We start from the raw sequence: 26,876 nt of genomic DNA on the forward strand, positions 1-26,876 counted from the left end.
GGACTTGGCTAAGAGGGCAGAGGTTATTAATAAGGGCAAGATTAAACACGGCTCCCTCCAGCTCACAGGTTTATTTAACCAAGAAGTCAATAAGCGTAAGCAATGCAAAGAATCACAGTCAAATAAATAAAAGGAACAAAAAGTTGCTTTTTTTCAGGTGCATGTTTCAGTGGATAATAAACAATCCATAACAAAAGGCAGCAGTTTTTGAGGACACCATCTAGGTCCCTCTATGCCAGGCTTTCTCAACCTGTGGGTCCCCAGATGTTGTTGAACTACAACTCCCATCACCCCTAGCTAGCAAGGCCAGAGCTCAGGGATGATGGGAGTTGCAGTCCAACAACATCTGGGGACCCACAGGTTGAGAACCACTGCCTAAGCCTTCTGAGCAGAAGATGATGTAGCATGTACTCCAGGGAGCATAGTTTCTGCTAGCTACAGACTGAGAATTCCTAAGAAAAAGATTTGGTGTGAAAGTGAGATCCATGCTATGAAACTGATTAGAGGAAAGAATTTTGTTTAGAAATGGTTCCATCAGAAAGGACGTTAAGGAGACCCAATGCTGGGCTGGGTGAAGCAGAAAGCAACACGGACATATACCTTGGACATGGGAGGCAGTTAGCCCCATTCAGCATAAGATATAATTGCTGTAATTCAGTGAGCTACATTCCTGGCCCAAATTCACTAGAGCAAATCCATAAGAATGCCTTGGTGAAACAGAACAAGAAACCTATTCCTTCAACTCCTCTCACACCCTGCTTGGCTTGTAATGTGTCGCCCACAGCCAATTTCCAACATGAACTAAATGCAGCCATTAAGGCTTCAGCAACCATTAACTATAGTGAGCTCTCAAAACAATCAGCAACTTAGTGCATCTATTTTTGTTGTTGTTGTTTAGTCTTACAGTACCATAAATGCTTGAGAAGCTTGCTTACCTGAACACAGATTGTTGGCACAAAGAGACAATGGAGTGTGCCTCTGCGGGTGAAATCAAGCCACTGCATTAGCAGCACAGAAGTGACCTCTCTGGGGAGCAAGCCCGAGAAGTGTGTATGGAGGTCCTGGACTGCCCAGACAACAAGACCCCCCTCTTGGCTTCTCTGATGTGGTCCAAAGGAAATCAGAGCGATACATTTGGCACCAGCTTAGCTGTGGGAGTTGCTGGAAGGAGGCGTACAAGGCGCCATCCATCCATCTTAGGAACTCCACTCTGGATTTGTGTAGGGTTTACTCCTTAGCATCTAGTTCTCCCAAAGGTATCCCACAAGGCAGCTGAGGTTTAGGACCAGAGTTTTCCTTCTCTTGGATGGGCTACCTTCCCGGGTTAATGAGTCCCATCTGCTCATGTTATCTCTTAAGGAGGAAACAAAGATCATAGGAGTATGTGGATTGTTAGAAGATCAGGTTGTATCCATCTGGGTTGTGTGTATAATTTACTGACATGGTTTGGGATACCAACCCATGCCCTGATATTAACAGGGGCCCTTCTCATAGTGCCCCTACTAGCAAAGCTATGGTGTGTGGCAGCAAGAGAAAGTGTCTTTAATAGTGGCCCCTCATCTATGGAATATCATCCTCAGATAGGTCTGTCTGGTGCATTTTTTGGTGCACAACCCTACAGGCCTATAAATTAGAGACAGACCTTTATGCCAAAGGCTGAACAGAGAGTATTATGCAAACTACGCGGCATAGAACAGGCATGTCCAACTTTCAAGAGACTGAGATCTACTCCCACTATAAAAAAACTGGTGGTGATCTACCAAAGTTGAGTTTTTTTTTAGGGAGCCAAAGTTATTGAGCTTTCAGGGGGGCAAGATCTACCATGGACACACTGTGATCTACCAGCAGATCACGATCTACCTGTTGGACATCCCTGGCATAGAACAAAGACTCCCTGCAAGCAGCCTTCCTCCATGCAACCCAACAAACTTCAAAAATCTCTTGGGGGGACCTATAGGAACAACCTACAGCACAGAATGAAAATCTACAGTTCAGCATTTGTGGAGGAAGAATAGATGGTCTGCTGCTGCAGGAATGGTCTTGCTTGAATGGTCCACTGGATTCAAGCCAGTAGGAGTTAGTTAACTCTGCCTCAAAATACGGCAGATTTTAACAGCTGAGTATTCTACTCTCGGGACCAAAGTCCACACCGGCAGAGCAATATTGTTCAGAAAATGTTTCAGGTTTACCTTTTTCAAGCTATAGCCAGCATGGAAAATAATGGGAGGCAGGAGGATGTTGAAAAACACTTCTGGATCAAATGTTACCTTTAAAGAAAACACAGAAAAAACAGCTGTAAGACAATGTTTCCAGGTGACTATCCTCAAAACATCTGCCTACAGATTTCCTATGCCATTATATTAAACCAATCATTTCCTAGAGATCAGGGAACGCAGGTTCATTCCAATAAGCTATAAACATGCTCAGTTTCCTGCAGAGAGGTTTTTCTTTTTCTTTTTAAGTGTTCCATGGTCTAGGGTTCATTCAGAAAACCATCACTCTCATGACATTTATTTGTTTGTTTGTTTTCTAACCAGGATTATATTTGGCACATAATAAAGTGGTCATATAGGTGTTCCAGAAGAGGCAAAGATACTAGCTTGGTTGCCCTTCACAGCAGTCTTTCCCAACCTTAGGTCTTCGGATGTTGTCAGACTCCAACTCCAACCATCCCTGGTCATAATAAGACATGCTAGTTGGGGATGTGGCAAGTTTTGAGGGGCCTAAGGATGTGAAGGGCTGCTTTAAAATCAGCAGGCTGAACAAAAAAAGAAAATCTAGGTTCTAAGGAATTGAACTGAGTAAGTAACCTTGGGCAACATGATATTCTGCTCCACGCTGCACTGAGACCAGCAACATACTTTACAGGACCAGGGTGAGGAAGAATGGGGAATGATTATTCTGGATAGTCCAGTGTCAATGGTTTGAACTACCAAACTGTCTTGGAGGAACCAGTAAGCATACGTTCTTAAATGCTAAGGGTAAGGGAATCCAGATGAACGGATCTCCTTACCACATCTGAACAACATTGCAAAATACAGAACCTTACAATGAAAGTATCACATATTGTCACACGTACTGAGATCTGAAAGAGACTTGCGAAAACAGGCCAGCACAAAAATAAATGCATTCATAAACAGCCACAGTTAACAAAAAGGTAGCTCTCACTTTTCGCAACATGTCATTCTGTTCCACATTGTGTATTTTTCCAGGACTTATTTCTCCTTTTAAGGTGTATTCAAAGAATTTCCCGCTGATATTGACCAACAAAGTTGTGTAAGCCCGGTCCTCCTGGGAACAGCTTAACGGTTTATCATGACCACTGGTGGGAGGTATGCCATATCTCAAGATCACTCCAACAATGAGCCCTGAAAGAGAAGATGTTATGTCTTGAGTTTTATATCCTATCAGGCATATACAGATGTCAACAGGTTGTTGTTGATTTTAGAGCTGACCATGTTTTTTAAAGATGGACACATGACTGATTACGTAGCTAATGCAAAGGTACAATGTGTGCTTGGCCCACTGTAAGAACACTTAGCTTTAATATTAAACATGCACAAAGAAAAAGAAGCAGGCAATTGAGTACGAGCACATTGTTCTTCTAAAGGGATTTTTATATTGCCTCAGACCTGTGACCCAACTAGCGAAGTATTCTCTGTACTGATGCTTTGGGGGGGTGTGTTAAAAAATGAGGTGCTATAACTCATATCTGCTGCGGGTGGCAGCACAAAATGGCTGCCAATGGCAGTTAAAAGAAGAAGAAAAAGGTGATGGTACTGCACATTGGTGAGCACTATGACAACAAAAGCACTGAGAACACCTCAGGCTTATAGGACCTTCTTTGATTTTTACTAGAACCACTGAAATCCATCAAATGGGAGTCGGATGCAAAGTGGCAGCTTAGAAGTCAGAACCAGTTACCTACTGAACACCAGCATGACCTGATTCTAGAAGTACAAATCTACAGTGGTGCCCTGCAAGACGAATGCCTCGCAAGACGAATGCCTCGCAAGACGAAAAACTCGCTAGACGAAAGGGTTTTCTGTTTTTGCGTTGCTTCGCTAGACGAATTTCCCTATGGGCTTGCTTCGCAAGACGAAAACGTCTTGCGCTTTTTTTTAAAGCCGCTTGAAGAGGCGCAGTTGCGACGGACCGTGCTTCGCAAGACAAAAAACATCGCAAGACGAAAAGACTCGCGGAGCGAATTCTTTTCGTCTTGCGAGGCACCACTGTATTGCAGATCAGAGATTATAATGCTTTCATTTAGCAGGGAGGGAGAGCAGAACCTTCTTGTTGTCAAACAAACAGGAGTGAGAAACTCCTGTCAACCCACAGCAAGTCACCTAGCAATCTTTCAGTATAGCCCAAACCCACCTCTGCCCACCTAACATTTAGAAGAACTGTAGAGTTGGAAGGGACCATGAGGGCAGTCTAGTCCAACCCCCTCTGCAATGCAGGAATCTATTGCCCAACGTGGGGCTCAAACTCACAAACCTGAGATTAAGAGTCTCATCTTCTACTGACTGATTTAAATAGCTGTTTGGAAACGTACACTGACACACATTCACAAAGCTGTTACACACACACACACACACACACACACACACACACACACAGTATTGTCTCCTGAGGTGAGGTCTCTCATCCAGGGTCACACCAGGACCATACCTGCTTAATTTCAGGTACTGTATGCTGCATCCTTGGATGCACATATATTTCAAAACAATTAAATATAATAAAATGAAGCTAGCCATCAAGTAAGATTGTCCACTCCACAAAAACGGGTACACAATGCAACAAAAACAAGCCTAAATATAAGTATGGGCCTCTTATTTATTTCACTAAAAGATACCTTAAGAAAAATGAGCCATCTGCTGAAGGTATCACAGGTGCAAAGAGAGGAAGATAGGAAGACAGAAATAGCAAAGGAGGAACATAGCACATAAAAACAATCAGATCATCAAGAAGAAGTATTAAGTCACAGAAACTCTGAAACATGATCACCAGCTCTTATTTTGTGTTACTGAATAAACACCCAAAAACACAGGATAATCTGACTTATGGAAGTGTGACTCACTGGCCACAGTCTATACACCACAACGAGCTATTAAAAACACATTTTGAGAAGTAGGGTTGTTTGATTTTCCTAAGCTTCTCTTACTCTTCCACCTATTCCAATAGCCACTGACCCAACATGCCACCAGTCCAGCCTCAAACTTACTTTAGTTCAGTTGTAAAGAACTACTGCAAACAGAGCAGGATTCAGTACTAACCAAGAGTTGGGTGTGTTCTGCCTACTTGGGTGTGAGGGTTTGATTAGCTGCTTGTGCGTGAAAACGTGCTCCCTCAGAGTTTGTGCGACCCCACAAACCTCCGTGTGTGACGGAGCTCCTCAGACATGTCTGCTCTAGTCACTAGTAGAGTCCGACAGTGGCTGTCTGCGGAAGCGTTTCCAGCAAAGAAGTTCCTTAACGGAAACGCGTCTCCTGGACTCACGGCGTGACAGTTTCCTGCGAGGTGTGGGTCTCCCTATGGGAGACTCCGATACCTCCCCACTGTTCTCGCTGGAAGCCTCCCTGAGCCCTCCCTCCTGCTCGCATTCCCTCAGAGACCCACTCCTCCCCCTGCTGGTCCCTGCTTCAGCAGTTGAGTCTCTTTCATCCTGCCTGAGTCCCTCCACCACCTGATGCTCTGATGGCAGTTCCCTGACATCCACCTCCCCTCCAGGGCCCCCCTCACCCCCTCCCAATTCCTCCCCCCTGGGAGGTGAAGGGCTAAAACCCCGAAACGAATCTTCCTCATCTTCTGACGTCTCGAACAATTCTCTCCATCGATCGTCGTCCTGGCCAGCTGAATCCTCTTCCTCTTCAGAATCTGGGAACCCCTCCAACTCCTCTTCCTCGTCGGTGGTGGCAAAGTATTCCCTTCGGAACCTCGCTACCGGCTGAGGTTTACGTGGGAACCTCTGATGAAAAGTCTCTATTAAAACCTCGTCATTGACATCCTCTGCCCTAACCCAGGTGTTTTCCGACTCCGGTTCCCCTTCCCACATTACCAAATACTCTACTTGATCTCCCTTCCACCTGGAATCGAGGATCTCCGCTACATGGTAGCTGTGTTCCTTCTCCTCCATTGCTGGTCCCCTAGTGACCCTCCCCTCACTGTCTCCTCTATACGGTGACAGCAACGACCTGTGAAAAACTGGGTGCAGCTTCATGTGGTTCGGTAACCGGAGCCTGAAAGTCACTGGATTGACCTGCTGTATGACTTCAAACGGACCCAGCCTTTTGGGTCTTAATTTCTTACAACCTCCTTTGAATGGCAACCCTTGGGTTGACAGCCACACCTGGTCCCCCACCCTGATGCTTTCACCTTCCCTTCTGTTTTTGTCTGCCTGCCTCTTATATTCCTCCTTAGCCCTGTTTAAATTGAGTTGGAGCTGGCGATGGATCGCTTCCATTTCTTCCACGAACTGTTCTGCAGCTGGAACGCTCCAGTTCTCCCCCTCCCCCCCTGGGAAGGCTCTGGGATGGCACCCGTGATTAGCCAAAAAGGGGCTCATCCCCGTGGACACGTTCTCTGCATTGTTGTAGGCAAATTCTGCCAACGCCAACTTCTCCACCCAATCATTCTCTCTGTCATTAACATAACACCTCAAATATTGTTGGAGAACCCCATTTGCTCTTTCCGCCTGCCCGTTGGTTTCAGGATGACGGGCCGTCGAGAAATTAACCTCTACATGCAGTAAGCTCATGAGCTTCCTCCAGAACCTGGAAGTAAATTGTTTCCCTCGGTCTGAAACCACCCTCAAGGGGGCGCCATGCAACCTAAACACATTCTCTACAAACAATTTGGCGGTTTCTTCTGCTGTAACCGCATGTGAGCAGGCTATGAAGTGGGCCATTTTAGTTAACAGGTCTACTACAACCATGATGGCTGTTTTCCCTCTAGACCTTGGCAGATCAGTCATGAAATCTATTGCCACTGCTTCCCACGGCCTCTCAGGTGTGGGCAGTGGTTCTAATAAACCAGCCGGCGCCCGCCTCTCCCCCTTGGCTCTTTGGCATTGTTCACACCCTCTCACATACTCCCGCACATCTTCCCTGACCTTGGGCCACCAAAATTCCCTGGTAACCAGCCACATGGTTTTGTGTTGCCCAAAGTGCCCTGCTGTGGGGCTATCGTGCAGCTGCTTGAGTACCTTCTCCCTCAATTCCCCTTCAGGTATATATAACGCTCCCTTATAATACAATGCCCCATTTCTCTCCTCAAACCCACCGGATTTGTCTTCCTCCCCTCTGAGATCCCTGAGTTTCCCCTGGGCGTATGCATCCTGCACCGTACCCTCTACCAATTCCCTTTGCCCCACCAAAGTCGCCCCACACACCCAGCGGTCCTCTGGAATGATATGGGTTTCTTCGGGTGCTCCCTCCCCCTCCAAATATTCAGGTTTGCGTGAGAGAGCGTCCGCCCTAACATTCTCTGGGCCTGGCACATAACAAATCTCAAAGTTAAATTTGGAGAACTCTTGGGCCCATCTCAACTGCCTTTGGTTGAGCACTCGCGCCGTTCTCCAGTACTCTAGATTTTTATGGTCCGTGCACACTTGCACTTTATGTTGTGCACCAACTAGCAGATGCCTCCATCTCCGGAACGCCTCATGAATAGCAAGCAGTTCTCGGTCGTACACCGTGTAGTTCCTCTCGGATTTGTTCAGCTTCCGCGAGAAGAAGGCACACGGACGCCACTCTGACTCCTCCTTCCCCGGCTGCAGAAGAAGCACCGCCCCTATGGCTCTGTCAGATGCGTCTGTTTCAACCCTTAGCTTCTTTCGTAAATCCACATGCAGAAGTTGTTCTTCAGAGGCGAAGGCCCTTTTCAGTTCCTCAAACGCTCGCTCCGCCTCCGCCGTCCATACAAACTTCTTTTTACTGCTGAGACAGTCAGTGATGGGCGCCGTCAGATGGGCGAAGTTGCGGATGAACTTACGATAAAAGTTTCCAAACCCTAGGAACCTCTGCACATCCTTCTTGGTTTTGGGTGTTTTCCATTCCAGCACTGCCTGTACCTTGCCGGGATCCATGGCCAATCCCTTGTCTGACAGGCGGTACCCCAGGAATTCCACCTCCTTGGTATGGAACCGACACTTCTCCAGTTTGACCCACAGCCTGTTGGCTTGCAGTCTGCTCAACACTTCTCTGACGTCTCTCACATGTTGCTCCTCATTCTCAGAATACACCAACACATCATCTAGAAAGGCAACGCAATTCTTGTAGAGCAAAGGGCCCAGCACGTGGTTCATAAAAGATTGAAAACACGCGGAGCCTGCTTGTAATCCAAATGGCATAACGAGGTATTCAAACGCCCCCAAAGGGGTAAACATGGTGGTTTTCCATTCATCCCCTTTCCTTATGCGTATCAGGTTGTACGCCCCCCTTAGATCCAGCTTTGTGAAAATCTTTCCCTTCCTCACCCTGGTCAAAATATCATCAATTCTGGGCATAGGGAACGCCACCGGTTCAGTCACTGCATTCAGCCGCCTAAAATCACATACAAGTCTCGGCTTGTCCGCATTTTTTTTGTCCACAAAGAACACTGGGCTCCCCCCTGCTGCTTTGGACTCTCTGATGAAGCCTCTCTTCAGGTTCTTGTCAATGAACCCTCGCAACTCCTGCATTTCCCTGTCTGACATGGCATACAACTTGCCCACGGGAAGCTGTGCTCCTGGGAGTAAATTGATCTGACAATCAAAGGGTCTATGAGGTGGTAGTTGGTCAGCTTCCTTCTCGCTGAACACGTCGCTGAGATCTGCATACTGTGGTGGTACCTTCACCTTCCCCATTACTTCAGTCCCTGCTAGGGTGGCTTGGGCCCCTGCTGAACCCTTCTCCCCTTTGCAGTGTTCTAGGCAATGTGCTGAACCAAAGGACACCACTCTTTGATGCCAGCCAACCAGCGGATCATGTAGAGCTAGCCAGCTCATTCCCAAAATAATGGGAGCGCCTCCCAGGGTGGCCACATTAAACGCTATCAGTTCTGTGTGCCTTGCCACCCTCATTATCATTGGGACAGTCTGCAAGCGGACTCCTCCTCCCAACAACTCCCTGCCATCAATCGTGGTCACCTGCAGGGGGTTGCTTAAAGGGATGGTCTGTATCTGGTGTTCAGCAGCAAACTCCTTGCTCATAAAATTGCAGGAGCTGCCTGAGTCCAATAGCGCCTTTATTTTTAGGGGGTGCCCATTCTGCAGCTCTAGCGACACTTCAATCACTAGAGCAGGTCGAGGAGCTTCTGGCACGGGCACTTTCACTGCTCTTTGGCCTGGCTGCAGTGCCCCAATTGTGGCAACCAGGCGTTGGCTTTTACCTGCTCCGCTCCCCCTTCTTCTCCCCCCTCAACAGCTCCCACCATCCCTTGCCATTCCTTCCTCTGGGGGCAGACTCTGGCAAAGTGTCCTGGCTGTTGGCAGAGATAGCATTTCCGGGGGCCCTTTCCCTCCTTCTTAGCTCCCTCGCTGGTTTTTGAAAATGCGCGCGCGCGCGCTGTTCCGATTTCCATCGGCTCTGCCGGCGGGAAAGCTGGCTCAGGAATGTCTGGAATGCGGAACTCCTTCCAACGTTCCCCTCTCCCTTCCCGCCTCTCCAAGGCTCTTGCCTCCTGCCGCGCTCCTATGGTCAGCGCAGATTTGGTCAGCTGATCCATAGACTCCGCCCTGGGGCTCCGTGCCAGCTCGTCTTTCACCCCCGAAGAAAGACCTTCTTCAAATAGCATTTGAACGGGTGCCGCCGATAAATCCCAACTCAGTCTGTGAATCAGCATGGTAAACTCAGTCCAATATTCACGGACAGATCGACTTCCCTGCTTACAAGCCATTAGCTGTCTGCGCACCACCCCTTCCTCAATATCGCTGGAAAACATGATATCCATTGCACGAAAGAACTTCATTGTGTCCTTTAGTATGTCATTGTGCGTTGCCATTAGGGGTCGAACCCAGTCTCTAGCCCCTTTCTCAAGATGCCCAATTACAAAAGCAACTCGCGATTCCTCATCAGGGAACTCATCGAACTGCACATTAAGGGCATATTGCATCTCTGTCCTAAAAGCATGGTAGTCCTTGGGGTCCCCCCCAAATTTCTGCACCAATCCTGGTACCTTTCTGGGGAATTGCGTGGCTCTCCCCTTCTTGTCTGCATCCTGAGCCCTTCTCTCCTCCAACCTCGCCGTCTGCAGGGCCAGTTGAACCTCCAACGCTCGGTATCTATCTTCCAAGCTTGGACCAGCTCCAGCCCCTGCTCCTCCGGTTCCGGTTGGTTCGCTCATGATGCCTTCTCTTGCACAGGCAGCGTACAAAGTCTGTCGGACTGCTGTGAGGGTTTGATTAGCTGCTTGTGCGTGAAAACGTGCTCCCTCAGAGTTTGTGCGACCCCACAAACCTCCGTGTGTGACGGAGCTCCTCAGACATGTCTGCTCTAGTCACTAGTAGAGTCCGACAGTGGCTGTCTGCGGAAGCGTTTCCAGCAAAGAAGTTCCTTAACGGAAACGCGTCTCCTGGACTCACGGCGTGACAGTTTCCTGCGAGGTGTGGGTCTCCCTATGGGAGACTCCGATACCTCCCCACTGTTCTCGCTGGAAGCCTCCCTGAGCCCTCCCTCCTGCTCGCATTCCCTCAGAGACCCACTCCTCCCCCTGCTGGTCCCTGCTTCAGCAGTTGAGTCTCTTTCATCCTGCCTGAGTCCCTCCACCACCTGATGCTCTGATGGCAGTTCCCTGACATTGGGCTAATGGATTTGTCCTTTGATAAGGTATCTCCAACAACAAAGGAAAAGTTTTCAGTGAATGTTTCAAGGTTAGAGCAGAAGGCGCCTGCTGAACTTCTACTGGCAGAATATTCCTCAGGACTGGGCTGAAGACACCAAAAGCTTGGGTTTTTTGATGCTGTCAGACAAGTCTTGCCAACTCGAGGGAGAGGAAACTAAAATACAAGTGAATGCGTAGTCTGGTGCGTTTGTACTTGCTACACAATACAGTTACACACAAATAGAAACGTCACAAGTACATCCTTGCCCATTTCTTAAACTTTTGACTATTTTCAAAGTGCCGACAATGAATTTTGTTATTCTGATCATGACGTACCTGCTCCGATCAGACAGTAAACAACCTCACTGTATTTTCATGTTAATGTTGACTCTTGAGATGGTGAGTCCCTCTCGCCCCAGAAAATTTAGCATCTAGAATGTGTTACATGACACATTACAAATAACCAAGCGAAAAAGCTACCAACATGAGTTTGACCAAACTGCGGGAGGCAGTGGAAGACAGGAGTGCCTGGCGTGCTCTGGTCCATGGGGTCACAAAGAGTCGGACATGACTAAACAACAAGAAGAAGCCTAACAACACACACACACACACACACACAAAGATTCAAAGGCCTACTGCAAAGGGCATGCATCTTCCCTGCAACTTAAAAATTAATTCTGAATACATAGCAAAAACCAAAATGCCACACGCAAAAATAAAATAATATAAAAATCCAATGCACATTGCGGCTAAATTAAGGATTGCTGAAGGCAAGTGTTGTGCAATCTTGCTCCACTTTCTAGCTAAACTGCTAACACAAATTAACAGCAAGCATAAATCCAGGAAAGCTCTGCCTCTAAAAATAATCAAGCACACAGCCTAATAATTAGGTAATAGCTTATACAGACACTAAGCTGGAACACAAGTTATACTTTCAAAGGGGAGACTGAGCCACGGATGCACGATTTCAAGTTTGGGGATCGCTTGTGGCTCCAGAAACATTGCTAGTATGTTGAAATCAAGCATCTCAGCAGTGTGAGAAATACTGTTCTAGTCCTTACTGTGGCCAAGATTAAGTATGCTTGAAGCACAGGTGTTGAGACAAAAAACAGACGTCACATGGAAGTGCAACAATGTGTTTTGCTTCTAAACCCATCCCACGATACAGAGGCTGGTGCCTATTTTAAAAATATTTGTGGTTGGCCATGCCAGAATCCTTGGCCATGGCAGCCAGCTGCAAAGATAATTCAGTGAGAGGAAATTTTGTTTCTTCCTCCTTTATACAACACAGCCGGTTTGTTCAAGTTCATGACTCACCTGTTTATCAGGCCTTCGCTGTACCCACACACATTTTCAAATGGGGAGAGGAGAAGAAAGGAGAAAGAGACAAGGACAACTGGATGGTGAAACATGCAAGTGATTAATCAAACTGTCTTATATCCCCTGTTTGCAAAATCGTTTAAGTACACGGGTGAGAATGAACAAAGGATCTACACAACAAATCATGGCTTTCTCCAAAGTTACCTACCTAAGAAGCTGCCTTATACTGTGTCAGCCCAACTGGTCCATTCAGCTCAGTACTGTCTCTACTGACCAGCAATGACTCTGCAGGGTTTTGGATAAGGGTCTCTCCCAGTCCTACCTTGAAACAACCTGGGTTGAGCAGATGCTCAACCACTGGGCTATGTGAAATGCATGCATAACCAAGAACTGTCAAGCTCTCAAGCCATCACACAGGACTAAAAATTCCTTGGGTAAAAGAAACTGTTGTAATCATCGGTGTAGGTTTGTGGGGCAAACATTGTCTTGTGGTATCACACTTCTCTTCCACTAGTATGGAAGAGAAAAAGACTTTAGCAATAGGCAAAAGTCCTGTTATTATATAAAAACAGCAGGTTCCCCATAACCACCTGTAGATTCCCACTGACTATCTCAAAGTCTTCTTGAGGTGTTCAGCACAATAAGTTGATGTTCACTGGTAAGCGTCCGCAAAGCTGTTACCTATTCTCAACTTCAATAAAATACTTAGGTGGGACTTCAGTTCTCTCCTGATGGCAGTAGACTACAACTTCCATCATCTCGGACCATTGGCTGTGCTGACTAGAGTACTGAGAGTTCAACAACATCCAAAGGGCAACACATTTGGCTACTGCTGAAGCACGGAATCATTAGCACTACACCATTGGCAGTATTCACATGCCTGTGAGTGGGCAGAAGCTCAATTCACATGACACAAAAATGGGTATATTTACTGGTGTTGGTGCCTGTGCCATTCCACAAATCTTTGAATTGATCAGAGGTCTTTCATGGAGCTCGGGAAAATTTACATAGCTCCCTGTCCACATGTCTAATTACAAGAACCTTGTTATGTACGTGAGGTGGTGACTGACCAAAGCTCAACCAGAAAGTTTCAAAGCTGAGCAGAGATTTGAACCCATATTTCCCTGGTCCAAACCATCCACTACAATGGCCTTGTGTCATTTCTCCTTTGCAACATGTAGTCATTTTTCAACCTATCATTGTAGGAAAAAAAGAGAAAAAGATGAATGTGAAGCAAAAAACAAGCTTGAGGAAAATAGAAGCAATGTCTTTTAATAGGGAGTTAAAACACAATTGGAACGTCACAAGACTTAGTGGCGGCAATGGTGGGAGAAAAGAAGACATTCCACTTTCCTGGCCTTCAGATTTTGCAGAGTTGCAGTGACTCAAGGAAAGCTGTTTGCTAGAGATAAGGACTCTGCTTTATCTCCAAGCTTTAAACTTTGGAACATGAAAAGGCTCTAGAATCTTTTGACTGAAACAGCAGGCTCCCCCACAGACCACCACCCTCCCTAGTAAAGTGAGCAAAGGGTGAGTAATTTGAACAGAATGGATGAGGACAGCAAGAAGGAAGGACCCTGCTCTCTCCATCACATGTTCAACATTCAATGCCAATAGGGCTATACTGATGTGTGAATCCAGGGTCTATTTTGGTGTATGACTCAGGCAATCATGCCATTGCTATGGCACAAACAGATCAGCACCACAATCCTCTGAATTGCTGCCAACTACTTCAAGCTGTGTACATGCAGCAGCTTAAAGTGGATTCTCATGTGGTCCACCAGACGTTGTCCTCATCCAAGTGGCAGCCTAACCTCCCCATCCCCGGCCATTTAATTCAGATTTTCCAAATAATAATAATAATCCACCATAAAACCACATGCTACCCAGCTGAAAACGTACTTTAAGCTTCATGATTGTATAGGGCTTCCTCTGGTCCTCATCCAACCATTTAAAAACTTCTAACTTAAGCTTCATTTATTTCAAATAACCGACTCTTGAAACAGGAGCTTTTAGAATGGGAGAACTTGCTTAAGTAGTCTAATATTAGCAGCTCTACTTCGGAAAGTCCCTTTCCTCATGTGTACAAGCAATGAGGGGGAGGGATCCTTTAAAAAAAGAACCAGCTTTCCCATAGTGCCTCAGAAAATTGTTTCTAGAATTTGGATAATTGAGATGGCATGTGTGGGGGATGCTGAACAAAATTAAAACAAAAAACTCCATCTTCCTAGATGTCTCTCTGATCCATATTTTATGAAGTAAGACACTGTTTACTATAATACCACCAGTACCAGTGCCACATTTTGAGTCTGGAAGCCAACGGATCATAATAATATGTCAACATGAGGTATGAATTCATGTCAGATTTGGTCTGCTACAGCAGAAGCAGCTCATTTCCGTTCCCTTGACAAAATATCTAAAAGAGCATCAGGCATCATTGTTGAGCAGAACATTTATATTTTCCTTGATTTCTGCCTGCCAGTATATCTCTCAATCACACAAAAGATATAACAGTATGGAAACTTTTGTCCAGATGTCCTAAATTAGCTTACCCAATAGGAAATATGCAAGGGACCATTGACCTGTATTTAATAGGCTCTACCAAATTGCATCTATATGTATGCAGACATAACATAACCTAAATCTGTCACCACCATTGCATAAATGGAGCTTGTTCTCCCAAGAGAGTGTGTCAGTCACTTACAAGGCGCTTCCAGCGTTATAATCATAGTTAAAATAATGCTATTTTAACAGTAGGTGCCCTGTGGATGTAGTTGAAAATAGTAAGCAATCTTAACTCAAACAAAAACAATGTGTTGTATGAAATTAGTCTAGTTACGTTGCTGGACTGGGCCAGGGTGCTATAATAATAGCAATGCTTTACTGGTTTCTAACGTGGCACCTGTTTTTTACAGTGCTGCTTCACTGTTTTACTGTTGTATGATTGAATACTGCATCAGAGATTTTAAAATATTAAGCGGCTCAGACATGCTTCAAATAAATAAAACAAATAGCAACAGATGCACATTTGCTAAGACTCTGCTCCGAAAAATTATCCATATACAGGCTGAAATAATAATGAAAGCACAACACCAAGCCATACATAGATCCCCGGGGAGCGTATTGCATGAGTGACAGGCCATCCCAGAGACAGCTCTGTCCCTTGTAGCTGCCAATCTGACAGAACTCATCGGTGGAACTGAGAACAGGGCCTGAGATGCCAAAGTTACAGTTGAGGCAGTGCTTTAGGACTAACAGCACCTTAAAATGGTCCAGGGCCCATATAACTCATGTAGAAAAAACTATAATATTGTTGTAATGCCCAGCTGCTAACAAATGTTCCAGCTGCCACATTGCGCTCCAATTAAAGTGTCCAAACAGTCTTCAAGGGCAGGCCCGTACAGGGTGCACTTCAGTAATCTAGTCAGGATGTTACCAAAGCATGCACCGCTGAAGCAAGATAACACCACAGTTGCACTTTCGGCCACTGACATTATCTGCAGCTCCACAGATGGCACCAAATCCAGGAGCACTCCTTCAAAACGGCATGCTTAGTACAACCCCACCCAGGACCAGAATCTAATTCCCCTTTAAGTCCATTTAAGTATGGTGGTCACCCCACCATAACTGGTACCAGTGAATTCTGCAAGTTCTCACTGAATGAAAGAGCACTTTTGCCCTTGCCAGTTAAGGCCATACAATGGCTTAAGATTCTGATCTTGGCAGAGAGGAAAGACAAAGGGGAGTCGCTCTAGCCACTCTTTTGCACATTGCTTGCAAGCTGTTAGTCACCAGGCTGGCAAAAACGAAGAAGTCTTCAGATGTACCCAAGATACTTGAACCTCTTGATGCTTTTTTTGACAGTTACCATCCATACACAGTACAGTGGTACCTCGGGTTACAAACACCTCGGGTTACAAACACTTAGGGTTACAGACTCTGCTAACCCGGAAGTAGAACCTTGGCTTAAAAACTTTACATCAGAATGAGAACAGAAATTGAACGCTGGTGGTATGGCGGCAGCAGGAGGCCCCATTAGCTAAAGTGGTACCTCAGGTTAAGAACGGTTTGAGGTTAAGAACAGACCTCCGGAACAAATTAAGTTCGTAACCAGAGGTACCACTGTATTAAAAAAAAAGGCTGTACCAAAGATGGCTTCATAAAGGCTGGTTACCGTCTTACTGTCACTCTACACGGAGTTGTTTTCAGTATTTTCAAGCCTTTTCCTGTGCCATTCTCCAAAATGGGGAAAATGTTGTTCTAGTAACGCTAAGAGACAGAAATAGCAACTCTGTGTGTACAGAGTGTACTGTTACTATATGCTTCCATCTGGCTAACACAGACTGAAAAAGGAGGAATAATAACTAGTATTTCTTTCTTAACTGCTTATGAAAATAGAAACAAATAAAAAAGTTTATTTGTTTTCTCCAATACACATCGTAGCTTCAATCTGTACCACGTATTAGGATTCATAACTGTTTCATAACATATTCTGCTTTGTGCAGACCTTATTTATGTTGCATTTCACACAGCCAAAATCTATTTGTAGCTTTACATGTGTCATCTAAATGGCAAAAATCTGTGGAAATGGGGGTGGGGATATAATACCATGCACACCCTAACACTGAATTGGCTTTCCCCTCCTTGCAAATTTAAAAAACAACTCCAAAATGCACCAAAATTATTCCTTATTGTATCAAATGGTTTCCAAGATCATCATCAACACTTTATGCCTGTACGCACACTCCAAGATATTGCCAATGCCCAACAAGACAATTTGTCCTTTCATTAGCGCCAGAGTCCATCATTCCTACTTGCACTTCATCCTTCACAGATGCTCTTCACATCAATGGAAGCTTTCTTCCCCTAGATGGCCAAATGGAACCAATGAAAAGCAGCCATTCAGAGCAGCACTCTAGAGATGTTTCCTGTACTAGGACTCTTAAAATAGCCAGTGCTCTGGCTGGGCTAGGGTGGGAATGTAAACGCCATAATTTCACTGGTAATAAGACGCCAGGTCTCTTCTTCCTGCCTTTACCTACCCTCCCCAACCATTCGCCAGAGGTTTCTGACAGATGATTGTTGGAATCCAATAGCTGCAAAAGTTTTGGTTAATCTGTCACAAACCGATTCCAAAAGAAAGACAGGGCTGCTTGGTGACATGCTGCAGTCAGTGTTAGAAACAGAGATATTTAAGCTAGGCATCAAATGGCTCCTTAAACCAGGGTTACAGTCGCCTAGTTGCCATTTTTGGGCAGACGGCTTGAATATCGGATTTTTCAATTTGTCTTTTTGGTTCCTGAAATTAATTCTGATTGTGCAGATAAATACAACAGGTAGAAGTCTACAGGACGTGTTGCTAGTGTGTGAAAACAGTCAAGATCCAAGGATCTCCAGGCATGCACCTCCAGACAGTGGAGACGTTACGTGTCATCCTGGCACCTGGCCATCTTCACTTGGTCGCAAGTGGCTGACAGCCAGGTGCAAAATACGCCTGGCATAATTCGAACACTGGCTACGGCGTATATTTCTGTACTCTGGGAGTCTAGCAACATCTAGAAAAGCCACAGGTTTCCCATCCTTGGCCAAGCTTAAATGTCCTCTTGCCGATTTCCAGTTATGCCAGTCTCTAGGTCGGATCTCTGACTTTGCGCATGCCAACACCATACTCCATGTCCCAAGCTGCTGCTGAAACTCCCCCAGGCTTTGAATGCTGATGACACATTTCTCAAGAAAAAGAAGTTGCACAAGTCCATACTCCAGCTAAATGGAGACATGGGCTAGATGATTTGGCAACCGGTGAAGAATTCCCCATTGGGCACCTGCCTCGAACATGCAAAGCAGCAGTAGCAGGGTGTGGGTGGGAGAATCTGCAGCATTGTAGAGGCAGAGAGCTCTTAAGCTTCCTGCCATCCACTTATTTTCCCTTGCCGACTCCTCCCATCGAACCACTTCCCCCCAAATCTGATTGCAGGACTGGATTTTCTAGACAAATAAGGAAACATATCCTGGAAAGAAAGGTAATGTTGCAGAAGAAAGCCAGGTGGTAGAAGAATGGTTAACCACTCTTTCTTCCACCTTTCCTCTCTCTCTCTCTCTCTCTCTCTCTCTCTCTGGTGCCTACCTGTTCCTATTATGCAAGTTAGAGGACTGGGAATCCTGCCTTTTGCACTGAGTTTCTAATTCTATTCCATGTCCTTGGATCAGGATACTGTATTACATTCAGACTATATACACATTACAAACATATGCATAGCAAAGTAATTGCCAGCAGAGACATATACTGCTAGAAGCTTGATGTTCCAGCAACATTTCAGAATAGCTACTTACCTTTCCCAACCCCCAAAAAAATTCTTTCCCCAAAAAAAAGATCCAGGAAAAGTGACAGCCCGGCATAACCTTCAGCTGTCAAGTGATTGGCCAGTCCAAGCCCAGATGCACTCTGCTGGCGACATCATATCCCTCCGGATAATTGACAGAAAAGCCTGTTCACGGACACAAGACGACGTCTTTGTTGCTGTTTCAATATGGCATGTTTTCCTTTAAAATATTCTTATTTTATAAGACCCAAGTATAAAATAAGAATATTGAGGCAGGCGAAAAAAATACAATATTGGCGAAAAGATTCACACTTACCTAACCCTTATATGAAGCGTGCAAGCTTCTGTGCATTGGTCTATTGTGGGTGTGATATCGCCAGCAAAGTGCATACTGAGGACCTGCAGCGAAAAGAGAAATGGAAGCAAATCAGTTCAAGTAAGTGTTGTGCCGATAGGCCTGTCAGAACAAACCATGGGAAGCAGGCAGGCAGGCAGCTATATTGACTCAACAGGCATACACATGGGCTAAATCATCCTTGGAAATCATGCCAAGCAGCACGGCTTTGCAGGGAACCACTATTTATTTTTTTAGAAAACCTATATGCTACCTTTCAAGACAAAATTCAAGACACAATTCAGTGGAGCGATACCGGCAAGATATATAAACCTAAAACTGCACTACATTAAAAATAGCAGTAGTTTAACCTAATAAATAATAATAATAATAATGTGGTGTTCTGTAGTTTATACGCCACCGTTCATCACAAGATCTTAGGGCGGTTCACAGGAAAAAAGTACAAATAAATAGTGAAAGAAAACCAACAAAACAATAAACCTCCTCCCACAAACACATTTAAAAGGCTGTGGAATATTAATCAGCCAAAGGCAGTTTAAATCCCCCCCCCCCCCCGAAGCTTACAGAATATGTTCAAGTAGGGGCTACACAAAATTATTATTATTATTATTGGCAGCCCTATTCAGGGAAGTTTTTAAAGGTTGGTGTTTTACTGTGCTTTTAATACTTTGTTGAGAGCCACCCAGGGTGGCATGTAAACATCATCATCATCATCTCCTCCTCACTAGGAGAGAATTCCGCAAGCATGAAACTACTATGGAAAAGGCTTATTCTCTGTGCCCACCAATGCCAGACTCATAAGCAGGGTCTTCCAAGGCCAATCCCGCACGCTGCATAGCATTGTGCAGCGTCCACATGCTAAACAAAATCTGCACAAAAAGGGAATAATCTAAAACTCCCTCACACACACACCAGGCGCACTCCATTCATACACAGGTATAGCTTTACATGCTGTGGCAGACAACCCACTTGAAAGGGGCTCAAAAAACAGAATAACTGTCAGGCTTCGGGGAACTGGATCCCTCCCGCGGTGGCAGTAAATTAGCAGATCAAACAAAAGGAGCGTTCTTACAGATAGTTTCTTTAATAATCACAGCGAGAGACAAAGGAATGCCTCTCTCTCTAGAAATGGCGTTGCTCCCAGTAAAGGTCCACCCCCTCCATCCTCATTAATCTACGTCATAGGTAGGCAAACTAAGGCCTGGGGGCAGGATCAGGCCCAATTGCCTTCTAAATCCGGCCCGTGGACAGTCTGGGAATCAGCGTATTTTTACATGAGTAGAATGTGTTCTTTTATTTAAAATGCATCTCTGGGTTATTTGTGGGGCATAGGAATTTGTTCATTATTATTTTTTCAAAATATAGTCCGGCCCTCCACAAGGTCTGAGGGACAGTGGACCGGCCCCCTGCTGAAAAAGTTTGCTGACCCCTGATCTATGCCACTCCTATGTCAGGTAATCTGAGCTTGTTGCCGCTGCGCTTTCTGTTCTATCACTCTCAGAGCCCTTCTAGTCTTAGGCGATGGTGGGGGGGGGGGTCAGGAATGCTTTCCAAGGACTTTTCTCCAATCTGCCAGCTGTCTCTCTCCTGGTGTTTCTTCTTCTAGCTGCTCCTCACCCAATATTTCCCAGCTTTTCCCCTCTGGACTCCGTCCCTCTGCAAACCACCGTTCTAATTCCTTCTGCCCTTGTGAAAGTTCAGATAAAGGGGGGCACGCGATTCCCACCATTCCTCCTCAGTCCAGTCCCTGACAATAACACAGGCCCTACAAGCAACAGCCTATCACTTTTTTTTTGGTACTGTTTTGTGATCTTATTGTACACATATTCACCACTTCCTCAAGGGGCATGGCCACAGAAAGGGTGTGTCAATGTTTCTGCAAAAGTGTGCCATATATATATGAACTTGAAGATTTCTACTACAAGTAACTTCAAGCATTGAAACCAGAGCTGATCAAGCGATAAATAAGTACCTGACATTTAGAAGACATCTTAAGGCAGCCCTGTTCAGGGAAGTTTTTAATCTGTGATATTTTACTGTATTTTTGGTTTCTATGGAAGCCGCCCAGAGTGGCTGGGGAAACCCAGCCAGATGGGCGGGGTACAAATAATAAATTATTAATATTATTATTATTATTATTATTATTATTATTATTATTATTATTATTATTATTATTATTATTTGGTGTCTGACTGGTGTTTGCTCAGTGGCTCAAGAGAACCCGATGGTTGATTTTCTATCTGACAAAAAATAAGTTGTTGCTTACTGAGAGGCTGTAAATAGCTTTTTTTGTATGAAAAAGGAGCAAATAATTATCCAAGCAGAGATTCATTCAACCACCAAAGCGAAAAATACGGAACATCACTCAATGTTTCCTCCAGCCGACAACGACACCAACAAACCACAATTAGTAGCTTCCCCACAGACGCACACTGCAGCAGTCTCACTTAGTTATCTGGTTTATTCATGCTTCTGCTTTTTAAACTTTACAGTCAGGATGACTAGTGGATGTTAGCGATATTGGGGATCAAAATGCAGCATAAGGAATCAAGACGGTTTTTGCTGTCAGGAGTCAGCTAAAAAACACTTTGAGGTTTTTGAGAGGGGTGTTCCGTTTCGCTTTTACAATCAAGTGTTGTATAAATTTTATGAAATCCAAAATAAATAAGCTAGGAAGTTTCCTAGGCAAAAAGGTTTGGACAAAACTGACCCCGCTTTGGGAATAGTCTTCCCTTGTCCCTCAAACGTAGGCATTTCATCAGCTTCTCAGGATCCAGTTACCCATAAAAGTTTTAAATGCGCCCATGCACCAGCATCAAATATCTAGTGACAAGAGACAAACAAGAACTGGAAGATATTCAGACCAATCGTTTCTGCCTTCCATTTATCTTAAACCACAAGAAGCCAACTTCTAATATCCATTCTACCCTCCTGACAATCATTCAAGAACCATATTTTGTCACATCAGTTGATCAGCTTAAAAGCGGTTTGACTTCATAATAAAGTTGGAACCACAGTAGAGAATTCAAGGAGAAATGTATTCTAGAACAAAATGCCTTTTTAAAAAAATTATAAATGATATTTATCTAACTATATTTTCATTTTTTTTTCAAACTTGTAATATTTATCTTGTCTTCCTTAAGATCAACACTATAAGGAATTTCTGCCACACCTTGACAAAATTTTGTGGTGATGCTGGGGACCAGACTTACCCCCTAGCAGATCATTTTTGCCTTAAACCACCCTAATTCATACAGGTAACATTAAAATAATAATAAATGCAGTTTCTGATAGAGGGTGAAGGAGTGCAACATTAAGGCATGCCTTCACAAGAAACCAAAACTGTGTTTTCATTGCGATCATTTCCTCATGAGGAACTAAAGTTCTTGGAAATTGGTGCCACATATCTAATAGAGTTCTCAGAACTGGCACAGAACTTTAGTTCCTTGTTCTAGGCAATGCTACTTTTGTAGTTATCTCATTTACAAAAGTGTAGGAAAGGATTTTAACACTGTTAACAAAAATCAAACTGCCACGCAAAATAGTTTAAGAACTGAGGACTATTTAACGTTGCCATGGCAATGCTGTTAAAGATGAAAAACTTCAAATTATTTTGTAGGATTGCACTGCAAAACAGGTTTACTCAAAAGAAGACATACTGGGTTCAATGGGGCCCATTGGACCAACATCTTCCTCAAGCTGTCCACTACAACCCCAAGGTTGTGCTCCAACAGTTCAGACCCTCATGAGTGTATATGCGAAATTAAGATTTATTTTGCCCCAATGTGCAATCTGTTTACCACAGTGACCAACCAGAGGCCTATGGGAAGTCGACAAGCGGGGACCTCAACTGCAACAGTTCCCTTCCACTACTGATCCTCAGGAACCAAGGGTGGGGTTTTATTGATGCAGCATCATAAAAAGGCTCAAAGGAACCCAGCAAGTGGGCTGGAAGGGTTACACTGGTCATTTTGCATGGGGCACAGAATTCAGCACCATGATCAACTCAGAATACATATTTTAAAAAAGAATAGAAACAAGATGTCTTATAGGCCAGCTCCACGTGTATTCCAGCATCTCAAGAATCTCAGGGTTAATTTTAAAAAAGAATGAAGAAATATAAATTAAATTCTAGCTTTTATAAGCTGTATAGATAGCCTTGAAAGCATGTGAGCAGTGCTTAAGGCTTCCTCCCAGGTAAGTCGGGTTAGGGACAGAAGCCTTACTAGAAGCCTTACTTTGTTTATTTTTATTTGTTCTTCCACTTTATGTCAGGGGTCGGCAAGGTTTTTGTGGCTTGGGCTGGTTCATGGTCCCGCAGACGCCACAGTGGGCCAGAGTGCACACACACACATGTGCAAACACTATTTCCAGCACTTCTTCCGGCATGGAGGAGGCATGTGCAGCTTCCCATTGGCTGAAGAGCTTCCTGCAGCCAATGGGAAGCTGGACAGAGTCGCGGAAGGCGGTCCCCGCTCTGCTCCGTGGCAGTTTAGCGTGGCGCACGGGAGCCAACCGAGAGGGTGGCGGGGGTCCATGGGCCGGTTAAACAATCCCCATGGGCCGCTTGTGGCCCACGGGCCTTAGGTTGCTGACCCTTGCGTTATGTTAATGTTGTTTTTACAGCACATTGTAAAGCCACTTTGAAACACTTCTGTGGAAAACAACAACAAATACATAAAATATAATAAATGAAATAACTGATATTCAGAGGGGTGCAGCCTCTGACCCTGGAGGTAGTACACAGCCACCATGATTGGTAGCCATTGATAGCTTCCACCTCCTTGAGTCTAAGCCCCTTTTAAAATTGGCCAGGCTGGTGGTAATCATCACCGTGTCTTAGGCTAACAGATTCCATAGTTTACCTACCAGCTGTGTGAAAAAGTACTTCTTTTCATCCATCCTTATTCTCCCACCGTTCAGGTTCGTTGCGTTTTAAATAATAAACTCTGGACTCACATGGGAGTCTAAGCAAAATGACCACATGAGACAAGTTACTCTTGTCCCATTTCATAAACAACCCCCTTCCCAAACATGTGTTTCCTTTATCTACAATGATGAATACTCTTTCATGCGTAAGTTACACCTGCAATGGGAAATGAGCATGAAACAGCTTTAACAGCAGTTACTAAATTTGATTACCAAAAGAAATAGAAAAAAAAAACCTGAGTGTTTAATTAATTTACTTTAAAATTTCTTTCAAGTACGGAAATCCCCCTTTCTCCTCTCACACAGTGATTGGGCAATGTACACATGACGCAGAAAGAACTAACAGTATTCCCAAATTGGCTTGACATATTCTATGTTCCACACCAAAGGCTAGATTTTCTAGCGCAGTGCTGAAATAAAAGGCCAATGGGTTGTCTTCAGTATTGCTTTTCTGTGCTTTTTGGAAGTAGAGTTAAGTCCCTGAAATGCAAATAAAGAGCGGCTGAGACTGCTTACAACTAAACACCAGCAATAAATGTTATATGGCTGTAAAGAAGACTGACTTAGTGCTACAGTCTTCCTGTCTAAATCTTAACAATGGTTTAGCCATTGCTTAAACGCTACAAACAACATTACTGCCAAAGTTTTACCAAAAATAAATAGTCAAATATTTACTATCTTGTTTTATACAAGACTGGAGCAATATGAAAGATTGGATAAATACTATACAATCCTAGTTAACGGCGAAATCCTATACTCAGAAATAAGTCCCACTCAATTCAATGGGCTTGCTCTCAAGTAAGCTAATACCGGACTTCAACCTAGATGTGCAAATTTTTAATACCCAAATTGGTAAGTTTTCCTCATCAGCATTCATTCTCCCTTGCTTTTTCGCTGTGTCTTACACTTCAATTTTGTCCCCTACTTATAGATAGCGCCAGCTCTCTTTTCTTTCAAACCCCTCCTCAAAGCCCAACTTTGCCACATAAGTCTCATCTTGCAGATACCATCTTATCAGGAGGTCCATTCCATGTGATGTCAAAAATCAAGCTTTTAGTGTGTAGGCACCTACACACACGTTACATACCGGACAGGCGCATCTGTTGTCTTTTTGGCATCTGTTGAAGACATCTCTCTTTCAAGAGACCTTCTAAGTGGAGATTTCTATCTCGGTCAGTATCTACACTGGACATGAAATTGCTTCTATATGCAATAGCTTTTTTTTTTTTTTACGTGTGCTATGGTTTCATATGAGTTTTTAATGTACTGCAATGTTGCTTCCGAGATGCTTCATAAGAAAGAATTCATAAATTAAGCAAGCCTCTAGATTAATTCCTTAATTCCTATTTTTAAAACTGAACAGAGCTTAAGTGTGTATAATTTCACCAGCTCACTTTCCTCTATCCTTCTGCTGTCTTCTTCACTGTCAATTCAGTTTGGAAGCAACTCAGGGAAAGGTTCTGTGTTTTTGCTTATGTAACTTTACAGTACTATGTGCACTCTGTGAAACAAAACAGACCTTTGCGTCTTAAAATTTTCTTTTTTTAAAAAAAAAAAAGCCTGCCATTTATCTCAATAAAATACACAGTTTAGCAGGCAGAAACGCTATGTTATATTTATTGATGGACACACGAAAAAAAAGATTCTTGAGATTTTAAGTACATAGAACCTACCAACATATGTTATACTTCCTATAATAGTCTGTTTTGTATTCCATGCATTTAGCTTCAAGAATTGAGGAAAAAACCATTCTATATAAATATAAAAATCAACATAGAACCTATTATTGAGACAAATGTCCCATGGTGAGAGTGTATCATATCATCCACATCCAGGTCAAGTATGTGGATGTTTCTTATGTATACCCATAACTTATGGGAACTGATTTTGTATGGTCTAGAAAATGATGCAAATGCAAGCTGTTACGCTAAGAATGAAATCCTATACATGCTTTCCTTAGAGAAATTCCTATTAAACTCAGTGAGGTTTACTTCTGCGTAGACATGCACAAGATTGCAGCACACAGGAAACATTTGCATATCTTTACTCCAAGTGTTCAGGGTGTTAAAAAAAGAAGACTTACAACAACAACAGCACAGCACTGCAGCAGGGAACAAATGACTAAGAAGATTGTCAGAGGTTGAGAAACCTCAGCAGAGAAAATCCCATTGCTTTTCAACTGTTTTAACTTTTAAGGATTTGTTGAATAGTTATAGTGGAGGAAACAGTTGCTTTTTGCCCAGTGCAAACATTCATGGGCACTTCCTTACCAGAATAAACATCTGCACCATGGAATGTTGAGCAGACATTATGCCCTTTTAGATTTCATTTTTTACCAGCAAAGAAGAAACCAAATACAGTAATCAAACCCAGAGTTTGAGAATCAACACACTTCTGCCTATGATCAAAATCTGAAAACTTAAGAATTGCTATGATATTGAAGATGCAAAAGGAAAATAGCACAAGGTTATATATATGTCAGTGTAGGTACACATGCAGTCCTCTGCACCAGTCATTAATCAAATCTGGTGGCTACTGAGCTGATCACAATTCCCCAGTTCTGTGCCACATCAGATAATAGGAACAAATGTATGGTACTTTTACTTTGATCTTCCACCACCAAAACCTTTCGAAGGGCAAGCTTTTCTTATTTAATTACAGTACTTAGCAAAAAAAAGAAAAAAGAACAAGTTCTCTGTGCAGCTTACAGAAAAGTTAAGATCATAACAATGTCCAAATTAAACACAAAGGTAACATCTAACAGACTAAAGCACAGCAGCAGAATGAAACCCAAGTAAATACAACAACAGGGAACAATAATAGTGCAAAAGATATAAAAATCAGATCTAAAGTCAGGGATCATGGCATCTGTGCATTGCAACTTTGAACCATTTTAGAAATCTGATATAAAATAAGCAGCAAATGGAACAGCTCCAAACCAGTATTTACTTAATTTCATCACATGACCACACACAAGGATTTAAGGTGCATTGGGTAACCTTTCCTGGTGCAGAGTTTCAGCACAATCAGGAGGGAGCCAGGAAGCATCAAGGGCCAAAGATTAAAAAAACAAAAAACACAAAGCTAGCAGGCAGCCAAGCTTCCAGCTAAAGAGCATGAATGTTTAAAGATGTGTCTAGTCTTCCTGTACA

General features: G+C 43.9%; 1 protein-coding gene across 2 annotated transcripts in view; it reads right to left on the reverse strand.

The window, feature by feature from the left end:
- SLC9A7 (solute carrier family 9 member A7) overlaps window positions 1-26,876 on the reverse strand; it is a 56,304-nt gene that overhangs the window by 27,477 nt on the left and 1,951 nt on the right. For both annotated transcript variants that reach the window (XM_083501919.1, XM_083501920.1), the window contains exons 2-3: window positions 3,169-3,368; window positions 2,190-2,267 (exon numbers count right to left, since the gene is read on the reverse strand). In XM_083501919.1, the coding sequence (XP_083358045.1) occupies window positions 2,190-2,267; window positions 3,169-3,368 (278 nt within the window). The remainder of the gene's footprint in view (window positions 1-2,189; window positions 2,268-3,168; window positions 3,369-26,876) is intronic.

Source organism: Podarcis liolepis, assembly GCF_965112155.1.
Source record: "Podarcis liolepis genome assembly, chromosome: 4".
Classification (NCBI taxonomy): Eukaryota; Metazoa; Chordata; class Lepidosauria; order Squamata; family Lacertidae; genus Podarcis; species Podarcis liolepis.